The sequence below is a fragment of the Pyrus communis genome, chromosome 17 (genome assembly GCF_041283825.1).
Source record: "Pyrus communis isolate YQ-2024b chromosome 17, ASM4128382v1, whole genome shotgun sequence".
Lineage (NCBI taxonomy): Eukaryota > Viridiplantae > Streptophyta > Magnoliopsida > Rosales > Rosaceae > Pyrus > Pyrus communis.
The window spans coordinates 8,868,762-8,879,897 of NC_142581.1; the positions used below are offsets into that span (position 1 = coordinate 8,868,762).

The 11,136-nt window shown below is 39.1% G+C and overlaps 2 protein-coding genes across 3 annotated transcripts; one reads left to right on the forward strand and one right to left on the reverse strand.

The window, feature by feature from the left end:
* The first annotated feature begins 310 nt into the window (after positions 1 to 310).
* Positions 311 to 2,972, forward strand: LOC137708599 (uncharacterized). The gene is made up of 4 exons (XM_088688463.1): positions 311 to 592; positions 640 to 1,130; positions 1,998 to 2,235; positions 2,619 to 2,972. The coding sequence occupies exons 1-4, from the start codon at positions 311 to 313 to the stop codon at positions 2,970 to 2,972; spliced, it is 1,365 nt and encodes a 454-aa protein (XP_088544589.1).
* A 675-nt stretch (positions 2,973 to 3,647) lies between these two features.
* On the reverse strand, positions 3,648 to 10,861 carry LOC137709119 (uncharacterized). 2 transcript variants are annotated; one of them, XM_068448244.2, is made up of 22 exons: positions 10,692 to 10,861; positions 10,058 to 10,594; positions 9,644 to 9,921; positions 9,426 to 9,512; positions 9,149 to 9,283; positions 8,928 to 9,049; positions 8,488 to 8,652; positions 8,120 to 8,225; positions 7,730 to 7,835; positions 7,517 to 7,627; positions 7,233 to 7,396; positions 6,954 to 7,071; positions 6,624 to 6,848; positions 5,997 to 6,187; positions 5,716 to 5,883; positions 5,468 to 5,573; positions 5,179 to 5,316; positions 4,833 to 4,991; positions 4,475 to 4,684; positions 4,193 to 4,387; positions 4,044 to 4,115; positions 3,648 to 3,960 (listed from the first exon to the last, which is right to left on the reverse strand). In XM_068448244.2, exons 1-22 carry the CDS (start codon positions 10,737 to 10,739, stop codon positions 3,802 to 3,804), a joined length of 3,600 nt encoding a protein of 1,199 aa, XP_068304345.2. In that variant the 5' UTR covers positions 10,740 to 10,861; the 3' UTR covers positions 3,648 to 3,801. The 2 variants fall into 2 exon arrangements, with proteins under 2 accessions (XP_068304345.2, XP_088545283.1); XM_088689157.1 differs by having other exon boundaries at positions 10,091 to 10,594; positions 10,692 to 10,848.
* Positions 10,862 to 11,136: the final 275 nt, after the last annotated feature.

Below are 11,136 nucleotides of genomic sequence, written 5' to 3' on the forward strand. Positions count from 1 at the left end.
AGCAATTTTATCAGGAAAAATCCAATATGAGTGATAAGAATGTAGAGCCTGGTGCGCTGTTTTATGGATAGGTTTTCCTGCTTTATTGAAGGTGGATGAAATGATATTAAGGAAAGCTTTCTCACCAGTTGGTGAGATTGAGAAGATCTCTGCATTCCCTGTTCGTAGTTATGCGTTTGTGCTATTTAGGAGTGAAATGTTAGCATGCAGAGCAAAAGAACCTCTTTAGGGAAGATTATTTGGAAATCCTCGGATATATATTTACTTTGCAAAGAGACAGGCTCAGCAAACAGAGGAAGGAATTCAATGAATGTCCCTCCATAGTCCATCCCCACAGTTTCAGGTGAATGGTCGCTCAGGATCATCTGAGTATTTTTGGGAGGACACGAAATTTGGGAGCTTCACAGGGAATCCCAGCATCAGATCCCCTCAGTATTTCCCAGATTTTGATGCTGGTGATTCTGATCTGATCCCTGTGGTTTTAAGAGGAAAGGGAATTTATGGAGAGGTGAAAGCAATACGTTTGAACAGAGGAGTTACGGGGAAATGGGGTCTGAACTACGACTATCAGAAGATATGTATGATCATCAGGGTAGTCCTAAAGGAGAGAAATATGCTTATTTACATTATTATTCACAGAGATTTCGTCAGACAAGTCAACCTTATGAAGAACCATGGGATTTGCCAGAAGATATTCATTACTTTCGTGGGGCGAAGAAAATGAAGACAGAGTTTTTTCTTTCGAACAAAGAGCTTCCAGAGTATCCCCAATCTGACTGCAACCCAGAAAGACATGGATTTTCTAGGTCATACTCTGATTTTTCCCAAGCTGACAGTTCCAATAGAAACTTTGAGGGTGGGCCTTTTGGTTACAACCAGTTACCTTATCAACCAATGAATCTACCTCTAGCTCTAGGAGAAAGGGGTGACCGCTGGAAAGAATCTTATGACGATTTTGAGGTAAGCTTGGGTTCTCAGATAGCAAATCCTGTTGATAGGAGAAGGTTCACTCCTGAATCAGATGAGCCTTCTTTCAACGTGTGGAAATGGGAAGGGACTATAGCAAAGGGAGGAACTCCTGTCAGTCATGCTCGTTGCTTTCCTGTGGGCAAACTCCTTGACATCACTTTGTAAGTAGTAAATTTTTTTGTTCCGTAACTCAAATTTTCTGCTCACTTTCATGATTAATTGAACAGAATCACTGGCTGGTAGAAAAAAAAAAAAAAAAAAAAAAAAAAAAAAAAAGTGGAATGAATAAAATCAAGAATGTGAAAGGGCTATATTTACCTTTTGCCTGTTGTCTTTTATCTCCAACAGTAGCTGATTACTATAACGTCGTGATTGTTGCCTGTCTGTTAGTAACATGCCATTTTTATTAAATGCGCAATATGCATTTTTTATCAACTTTTTTACTCTTATCAAATTACTTAGTTGCAGTGTATTTTGTTTTATCAGAAATGGAAGAGTTCCAATTTATTTTTTATGCATTTGAGAGTTCACAGGACTCTGGCTGCATGATATTTTGGTTCATGTATCAAATATTCAACCATTAGCTGCAAGGGATTTTGTTTTCCGTTGTTTTTTCCCAGTAAGGAAAGGACTATCCTTAGGTGACCCAATTTTATTGAAATTCAGCAATATTGATTGATTAACAGACTACACAATCAAATTATTTTTGTAATTTTATTGAGTGGTTTGCCTAATTCCGCTGTCAATTCAGTTCCTGATTATACTTTATTGATATTCCTCATTGTACACTCCTCATAAGTGTATTTTCCTTTCCTAATATAGAAAGTTTGGAGTGTAGAATGAGATTTTTGGAGTGTTAATAACAATTCCCTTCAAGTGTGTCTAATTCAGAATTACACGATGTAATCTAGATAGACTAGTTTCCACTGCTCTGAAGACAAAATACATATTTTCAAACATTTTGTAACGAATGATAGTTATCAAAGTTTTGGATCTAAATCATTATTATCACCAATGTTCTGCTGCAGGCCTGAATTTTTGGATTGTACTGCAAGGACTGGTCTAGACATGCTTTCGAAGCATTACTATCAAGCAGCAAGTGCTTGGGTTGTGTTCTTTGCCCCTCAAAGTGATGCTGATTTTAGATACTACAATGAATTTATGCATTATCTTGGGGAAAAGCAACGAGCAGCCGTTGCGAAGTTAGATGACAAGAATACCTTGTTTCTTGTGCCCCCATCGGACTTCTCAGAGAAAGTGCTGAAGGTACCAGGGAAACTCAGCATCTCCGGTGTTGTTTTGAGGTTAGAGAATCCTAGTTCCAATTTTCGATCCCCTCATCAAGAACCTGAAAGAAAAGATATGAGATTATTGTCATTGCCTCAGGACACATCATAGACAAAGCCATCAACACCTTCAGAATCTATTCATTCATTTACATCAGCTCCACGGGTGCCATTTTCAGGTTCAGCTCATGGTGTTGGAAATGGATCTGATTCTTACAATGAGAACAGGCATGAGTATCCGCATCATATGGAAAGCCCTGCATTGGGGCCAAACTGGTCTTCACTCAACACACACAACTCAATTACAGATACGAGAAATAGACCAACCCAATGCCCAATAGTGTCGCTGATTCTAATTTTCAGGAGCATAGGGTCATGCAAGGGGAAGCACAACAGTTGAGCATTTCAGGTGGAATTTCTCGTATTCGAAACCGCAATTCGTCGCAGCAGGAAATCCAATCTTCAGGTTCTTTATCTATGCTGTCTGCTGCCCCGCAACCAGAGCAACTTGAACAATTGCCATCATCTCTTATTGGGCAGCAGCAGAGGCAGCCTGGGAGAACTCCAAATCCATCTACCGGAGAAGATTTAAGACGGAGAAACACAATGAATGAGTCTGATAACATTCCAAGGACATCCCAGACATTTGGTATGCAGAATAATCAGGTGAATTTGCAGCTGTCAACGTCTCAGTTTGGTCAAGTCCAACAGTTGTAGCAGCGGCAACAGCATGTATCAACTGTGTCTGCAACGCCTCACACAGTCCAAACAGCAGTTCAGGGAAACCAACAGCTGCAAAGTACTAGCACAAATGAAGCAATAGAAACAGATCCACAGAAACGCCTGCAAGCAACATTACAGTTGGCTGCAGCTCTTCTTCAACAAATCCAAGGGAAAGGAAGTTTACCAGTACCTGATTATGATCGTGCTGGTCATCATTTTTTGAGAGTGAGTGACAGACAAAATTCGAAATTCAACACCCGCAACGAAGTGCAGTTGCACGAATTTTGCTTTCCCTACAGTTTGATGTATATCCTCCTCTCTTTTCCTAGTTTTACTGTTGGGGTTCATGCGGTTGGATGTTTATTGGTTTTTGTTGTCCAATGGTCATGCTACTCATCTACGTTCTATATTGACTAAATAGAAGAAAGTTACCCGCTAGAATTTGATAGCAACTTTATGCTCCTTTTTCCTTCATATGATAGTTTATATATATTCTTCGGCGGCATCTCTCTGTCACCTATACAGAAGCCCTGCAAACATGACTGAATTGTGCAGGAACACTTGTAAACTTGTTTTAGGTAATAATTTTGTTAATCGCGGGAATATCCCCTTCTATTTTTTTCGATTTACGTAGTGAGAAACTAAAAAGGAATGAAGAACAAGGCAGAATTTGAAGAGAAACTCTGAAAATTATATTGCTTTTATTAATATGAAGAATTTTAATGCAAAGTTATATTACAAAATGAATAAGATTGAATGAATACTATAGGAATTGTGCACTATACATTTTGTGCTACAAATATAGACATTCTGACACTTCCTGCTAAGCATAGAAGAAGGTAGAGGCATCGGTAGCATTTTCTGTGTCTCTGCAGAGAATTGATCGGGCTTCAATTATTGAACGAGGGGGCTCAAGATCTTTCTCTTGCAGTGCATTGCCTTGTAAACGCTGCATCTGGGAAGCAAATGTATCGTCCAATATCTGCAGACAAAGTGAGATTCGAAGGTACTTCAGCGTGTTGCCTCTAATTATGTTAATTATGGTTTCAATCTGAAGCCACTTACCCCAAGAGCATAGTAAGATCCATTGTACCAAACTCGATTTTCCTTCCTGCCTTCGAGGAACTTCAAAACGATCTAGTACATAATAATCGAAATGTGTCAGCATTGAGAAGATTTGGAAATTAATTGTTGTGTGAAATACTCTAATTTACCTGTCCCATTCTATCCCAGAATCCGCGACAAATTGTGATGAATATTTTGCTTGTAAAGACCTCATGCAAGTTGGAGATGGAGTCTACAAGCTGCGAACTCAGTGGATGCATTCTTTCGCGGACCTCAGCCTCTCCATCTTCTTCCTTTGTTTCCTCTAGAATCCTTTTCAGCCTTGTGTTACGGTTAGCTTGCACCTGAAACAATCATATATGAGAAACCGTTGCTAATTTTTACCTGTTGGACAGAAGTTCGAGTATTTGAACCAGAAGAAAAGACTTTACATTGCTGATAAGCTTCCCTACAGTTGCCTGCAAGTAATTTTTGTATTTCGTTCTCAAGAGAACCGTGATTCCATTCATCTGCTCCCCAAACAGCGACTTCTTGTTATCACCCATGACAGGCAGAAAAGATGCCCATGACTTTAAGATGTCTTCTAATGTACAATGAAGGACATCAAGAATTCTCTTCATGGTGTTTAAAAAGGTTCCAAGCTGACAAATAAAAGATATTTATAAGATATACAAACAAATTAACATATGCAATTGCGACATACAAATGTATCTGTGCGCATGAGGGAGAGAGTTACTACATCTGATTTCATTACATTGTATGGGAAAATTTTGCAACGGCAGAACTCACCTGATTAGGAACGGTGTAGATTGCGACTGATTGTCTTCTTGTCAGCTTCTGGACCTGCATATTAAGCCTCTTTTGGATACCATCTTTCAATGGAGTCAAGATATCGTTATATTGTTTCTCCAGTGCTTTTATGATTGCTCTTTCAACATTAGCAACAGCCTGCACAGAGCCCACAAAACAGCTTAGACAAATGTTGAAAGCTCGTTTATAAATACTATAGGGATGAGATAAGGGAGTGACATTGCTGCCCGGGCCCCTACCGGGGTGGGGGGGGGGGGGGGGAGGAGGGGTTGTGGGGGGTGTTGAAGGGGGGAGAGAGAGAGAGAGAGAGAGGCAGAGAACTCACCTGTTCCAAAATCAAGGAGTATTGAGGCCATCGGTTGAGTACCACCTCGTATTGGATAAGGTTCTCTCTGATATTTTCGTACATATCCTCAGCAAATGGTGAGGTGGAATTATTTGTTGACACGCCAGACCATGGCACCTGAATCATTATTCAGATCACGTTAGTTATGGGCAATTCCTCAAGTTGAACAATTGCCTTCAGTGGAAGTTTGCGCTAATGTGAGCAAGAGCATCAAAGAATAGACTACACATGGTAAGCTACATAATAAGTTCTTGGAGTGATGTTATACCTTTTCTGCTCTGCAACGTTCAAGTAAGTTAAGTTGCATATCCTGTACCCAGACCATTATGTAATCGTGAAACAGATTCTTTGAGTCAACACCGCCCTGCACTGGACTGAAGCAAAAAAAACATGACATGATAAATTATTTAAAGTACACTCTACAAAACAACAGAAACTTCGTTCTACAAAATCAAACCGCAAAAATTTATTCAATTTATGCTATTAAGGATTTTGGTCCAAATCGCTTTCACAGACCTGATATTCCAAGACTCAAGGTTTCTTTCGAAGTCAGCAACTGCAATTAAAAGCTCATTTACATGTGGCTGTGGACCAGATGGAGGCAAGGCAGCAAGAAACGCTCGAAGCCTGCTGCACAGCTCAGTGCTGTAAATGGCAGCAGCTATATTCAAGAGGTCAATTGAACTGGAAATAAGTCAGATTTCAGTATTTTTCACTCAAAAATTCAAGAATATCAATCCAAGTGTAATGTTGAACAATGAATCACAGTATTAGGTTCAAAAGACACAGGCCTGTACCTGGGGAGTACATGCTGGTTGTGAATTTTGATGTCTGCCTGAATTTCCTTTTGTATATTCATACACAAATTTTCCATTTTCAGATATGCTGTCGAGATGGATATGGGGTCCATAAGGAAGCCTTCAGAGTTACTTGACACAAACTCATCAGTGTCTAGAGCATGCTTCCGGTACCTCTTTTTTGCTGCTGTCTGTTAAAAAATACATTTGGTTTTAAATTCTATTTTCCTGAGTAAGTTCCAATTAAAACAAAGTGCAAAACAAACCCAAGAAGTCATTGATTTAGGTCGTATGTTGAGTTGTTAAAGAGGAAAATTACATCTAGACACTGCCCCTAGAAAAAGAAAAAAACAAAATAGCAGCTAAAATGTTCGCAGGTGTATTGTAGTATGCATAACTGGGCATGTTCCCAAGTGTTTTATAATTGTCATAAGCTCTCTAATTTAGTGACAGTAATAAACCAGCACTTGAAATCTGCATGGTGGAACCGAATACACTCTTGTGTTAGGTCATCAATATTTGAGGATAAGAAAACTAGAGACTTCCAACTTCATCTGAAACATTCATATATTTAACAAGTCCTTTCATGGAAACATAAGGAAATAATTATTAACATTTTTCATGTACCTGCAAATAGTTGCGTAGCATAGTCTGGGCATCGAGAGTGAGGATATCATGAAGGATCATATACACTTGTACAGCAGGAGCTAGAGCTGGAGCTGCAGACTCTGGGGTTGGACCAAACGAGGATCTGAACCCTGTGGGTGATCCTTCATCTAATGACTTGTAGTTTTCGAAAACATTTGCCAAAAGACTCTCAATTTGGTTTTCACAGTCTAACAGTATACTTTTCTGCAAGAAGACAAGATCAAATCCAATTAAAAACGAAAGGAAGTTAAAATTTATTTCACAGGGAAATTCAAAAAAAAAAAAAAAAATTCTTGGTATTAAGTCTACCTCCTGCCTTGTCAAACATTTCTGACTCCTGGCCTTTATTATAGGTACTAGTAACTCATTCACAAGCTCTAAGCAACCTGTGGTCGGAGTTCCCACATTCATGACATGCGACAGATATCTACAACGAAACCAAAGGGAAGAAAATATGATGCCGTGCCATCACAAAGAGGAGCATACGAAGCTTTTATTTTATTATTATTATTTTTTTTTTTTTGGTTTGCAGGAGAAGCAAAGAATCACTAATTACTAGATTTGAAAAATTGCACATTTGCGACATACCTGAGCTTTGTGTATGACTGGGAAACTTCATAATAGTCTGCAAACTCGGTCAACAACCACTTCCAAGTTCCATGTAACCATAGGTTCCGGGAGTGAAAGTTTTGTGCCCGCATAGCAGCCTCCAGCAACAAATCATATGCTAGAGTCTCTGCAACTGGTCCACCCTATAATGTGTGAAAAAACAGGTGAGAACCCTAGCAATGCCAAATTCTTAGACTGAACAGGGAAGAAATGAAATGTGTGACAAGATTTTCTTAGATGAATAGAGATGGAAGAAGTGAAACCTTGATATGATTATCTTCATCACTTGTTATCACACTACCAATGCTGAGCTGAATCTTCCCAATACATTCTTGATCATCATGGTATAATGGCCACCAACAAAGTTTATCACTCTGCATAATCAAGAAAAATCACATCATATAACATGCGGATGGTAGAAAGATATTGCCCTGCCTTAAGAAATCAACATTGGGTGATAGGGTAAGGATTCATACGGTGCTGTCATTCAAGGATGAAATAGGAATTGTAGTTCGACATTGGACTGATTTTTTCGTGTCTTGAACTTCTACCAAAAGAGCATCCACTTGACTCTCTGGAAAACTGGAAGTACATAGACATGTAAGATCTTTTCCGCATTTAACATCATATGAAACTCTCAAGTCATAACCAGTGTCCCTTGAAGGGGACCGACACTTTGGTATATTAATTAGACTATGCCACAGAACTTCAAGTACCAACACAAGTTACCAACATATCCATTCAAATGAGGGTTAAATTGACACCAGGGTTTAGGGTTCAACTTTTTTCTTTTGATTTCATTAAAGCAGAAAAGCACTAAAGCCTAGAAACATGCTACTTTCCATTAAAGTAAAACAGAAACTTACAACACATGGTAATCACCGCTTCCAGGGTGCAAACAAATTGTGGAACTTGGCTCTACTTCGGTTTCTTTGGAGGCACTACTAAGTTTGAATATGCATGAAAGTGGCTCTGCACACACAAATAAGATAAGTTTCAATCATCCATTAAAACACAAGACTCACATTGCCTATTAATTTCATTATCAAAAACACAAGACATAAGTCACAAAAAATCCACCAAGAGATGCTACCCATTGATATATCTCTTATCCTAATCAGTAACAATAACTTTCTCGGGTTGTAATATATATAAATTAAATGGTGGCTGAATATTAAGTCTTTGGAGAAAATTAAATTTGAGAACAAAAAAGGGTTCTTCATATGGCACAAACCTTCTGGTGTAATCGAGAATGACGATGACTTTAAAGAATTTATGCCAGTTTTTACTAGTGATGAAACATGACGGACGTATTCTGCCCCTGCTTGTATGTACATTGCACCTCGCTGTGAATATGTGCTCTTCAGTTTCCTTCTTGGTATTACTCGAAGTTTCCTCACTGCCATCATTCAAAAACTACGTCAAGATACAAATACACAATGTGGCCTACTTTTATCAGCTTAGTGTCTAAAATAAACCTAAAATTCTTGGATAAAATTATGCTGGCATAGAAACCTTTTATTACTGGTAAGAAATAATTGAGTAAACATTTCATATTTTCGGCCTCCCAAAACAGTTGTAAATAAAGAAACTAAAATAAATTCGGTAAAGGAGTTTTAAAGATCAAGTATTCACTATCTTACTAATAACTTTAATCCATTTATAAGATCATACCTTCAACTCTTATCTTTCCAACCACCTTCTTTGCTTTCGGAGCAAAAGTTTGTTCTGTATTCCGACTAGTCTTTGCTTCTAGTGGCTGTGCTCCTCTGGGTTGCAACAAAAATGTGTTTAGCCTGTATAATCAGTGTAAATCAGTGACCAATCAAAGCCTGAGAACTAGCCATGAAACTTCAAAAGAACTGAATATTTAGGATTAAGAAAATGTAGCTAACCCAAAAGCATTCCGAAGAACCAGGCACTCGTCACGTAGAAATTCGGGTGCCTCAGTGCAGCCTCTTGCCCATGCTTGTAGGCATAAGCGTATGCATGCCTCATGTGCAACCAAGGTTTGCCAGGCATATTGACCACTGCAATGATTCAATTGGATACTCGGACTTTAGAATGATAAAAGTAATATGTTTGCAGAATCTTTGATGCATTTACTTCACTAAATCAAAAGAAACAGTAAACAAGTATCTGCCTTCATATGAAATTCAATTGTGGAAGCACCTGGTATTATAATAAGAATGGTCTAATTGGTTGGCTTGCAAAGAAGGGACTTTCGTTTCTGTTTCTCCAGCTATGCTCTTGTTCACTCTACAGAAGACAATGTCAAATTATGTAAGAACTATTTAAAACCCGAAACGAAAAAGTTAAGAATCAAATTAAAGTCACAGTCCACATAAAATACCAAAACAAGAAGAGCAAAACCACTCTTTATTCAATACCTTTCACCAAGTTGAGAAGCTTTGAAAGAACCACTATCCAAATCTGCTAAACCCTCTACACTCCCATCGAACCCCATTGATCCTCTTGATGGGCAGGTCCAATTTTCAGCTGCATTGCTTTCTCTCAGCCCCTCAGAAGCTTCCTGCCCTCCTTGAATTTCATCCTCATTACCCGAATTGTCTCTCCCAATTTCGAAAATCGGAGGCGCACTCGGAGTTCCCAAGTCTGCTGCTGAATCTCTAAGTACACCACATTCACCACCACTTGGGGCAGTGCCCTGCAACAAAAAAATCCCACAAACACATAGATTAAAAATTTACAAACAAACACTTAACTACTAAACAAACAAGAACCCTAAACCATATTATCATACAATATATTAAAAAGATAAACTTTTTTGCATCAATTCCTACATTGAAATTTCGAAGTTGAGCCCTTTTCAGAACCTGATTGCCAGCACCCGGTGTCGAAGTTTTCAGAGCACATTTCTTCTTGAAACCCACTTCACCATCCGTAAATCTTCTGCAATTTCCGGGCAATTCAACCCTCAGACCCTCCTTCAACAACCCTCTATTCAACACACTGCTTGGCTTATTCCTATAACCAAACATGTCCTCTTCTTCTTCCTGATAGTACTGCTCCATTGGCTTCGACTCTTCCTCAAAGTAATTGGCAGACGAACCCGTATCAGAAACCGAAGCCACACTCTCGTTGCCGTCATCGTAGTCGTTATCGGTGTCGCTGCTTAGACACGGAGCCACCAAGCTGTGAGGCGCGAGCAGGCCAGTGTGGAACTTCAGCGGAGGTAGAGCGGGACCGCCGCCGCCGCTGTTGGTGCCGAAGCGCAGTGGCGATATTGGGTAAGCGTCGGAAGTGAGTTTCTCGGCAAGAGGCGATCGGACCGCTTGTGGGGATTGTTGCTGTAGTTCTAGCGCTTCAATTTCTGATCCCTGCAAATATTCAATTGAAAAATGAAAACTGGAAATTGAATGCTCAAAGATGTGACATGGGTTTTCGAAAATTTTTGAACTTTGGGGATTTGGGGACCTGTTTGATCCATTTGATCGCATTTTCGTCGAGGCCTTCGGTGAACATTTTTCTGGGTTTCAGATAGAGAGAGAGAGAGAGAGAGAGAGAGAGGGAGAGAGAGTTGAGGGGAGCGGAGTGAGATGGAATAAGAGAAGAGGAGACGGAGAGAGCGTAGGTCGGTGGGTTTCGGCTGGCAACGGCTAGTTAGATATTTTATAATTTATTTATTTTTCGCATGAAAGGGGACCTTTCTCTTCTTTTTCGAAATTAAAATAAAATAAAAATTGGGCATTTTGCATTTGGCATTCTTCTCCATATCTCCTATTTTCTCATTGTCCTTTGGGTGTCAATCTAACCATTTAGAAATAAAAATTCTTATTAATTTAAACTTATATAAAAATAAAAATAAATCTAATATATGAAAATATAAAGATTCGAACACAGGTAAAATATGAGACACACT

What these genes read in the sequence shown, in the direction of transcription:
- LOC137708599 (XM_088688463.1), top strand. Translation starts at nt 311, where the DNA reads ATGTCCCTCCATAGTCCATCCCCACAGTTTCAGGTGAATGGTCGCTCA. An exon ending in AGATATGTATGATCATCAGG is followed by an intron (nt 593 to 639) that starts GTAGTCCTAAAG and finishes TATTATTCACAG; the next exon opens with AGATTTCGTCAGACAAGTCA. An exon ending in AAACTCCTTGACATCACTTT is followed by an intron (nt 1,131 to 1,997) that starts GTAAGTAGTAAA and finishes GTTCTGCTGCAG; the next exon opens with GCCTGAATTTTTGGATTGTA.
- LOC137709119 (XM_068448244.2), bottom strand. Translation starts at nt 10,739, where the DNA reads ATGTTCACCGAAGGCCTCGACGAAAATGCGATCAAATGGATCAAACAG. An exon ending in CTCAACTTCGAAATTTCAAT is followed by an intron (nt 9,922 to 10,057) that starts GTAGGAATTGAT and finishes TTTTTGTTGCAG; the next exon opens with GGCACTGCCCCAAGTGGTGG. An exon ending in ACTCCTTGATTTTGGAACAG is followed by an intron (nt 4,992 to 5,178) that starts GTGAGTTCTCTG and finishes GGCTCTGTGCAG; the next exon opens with GCTGTTGCTAATGTTGAAAG.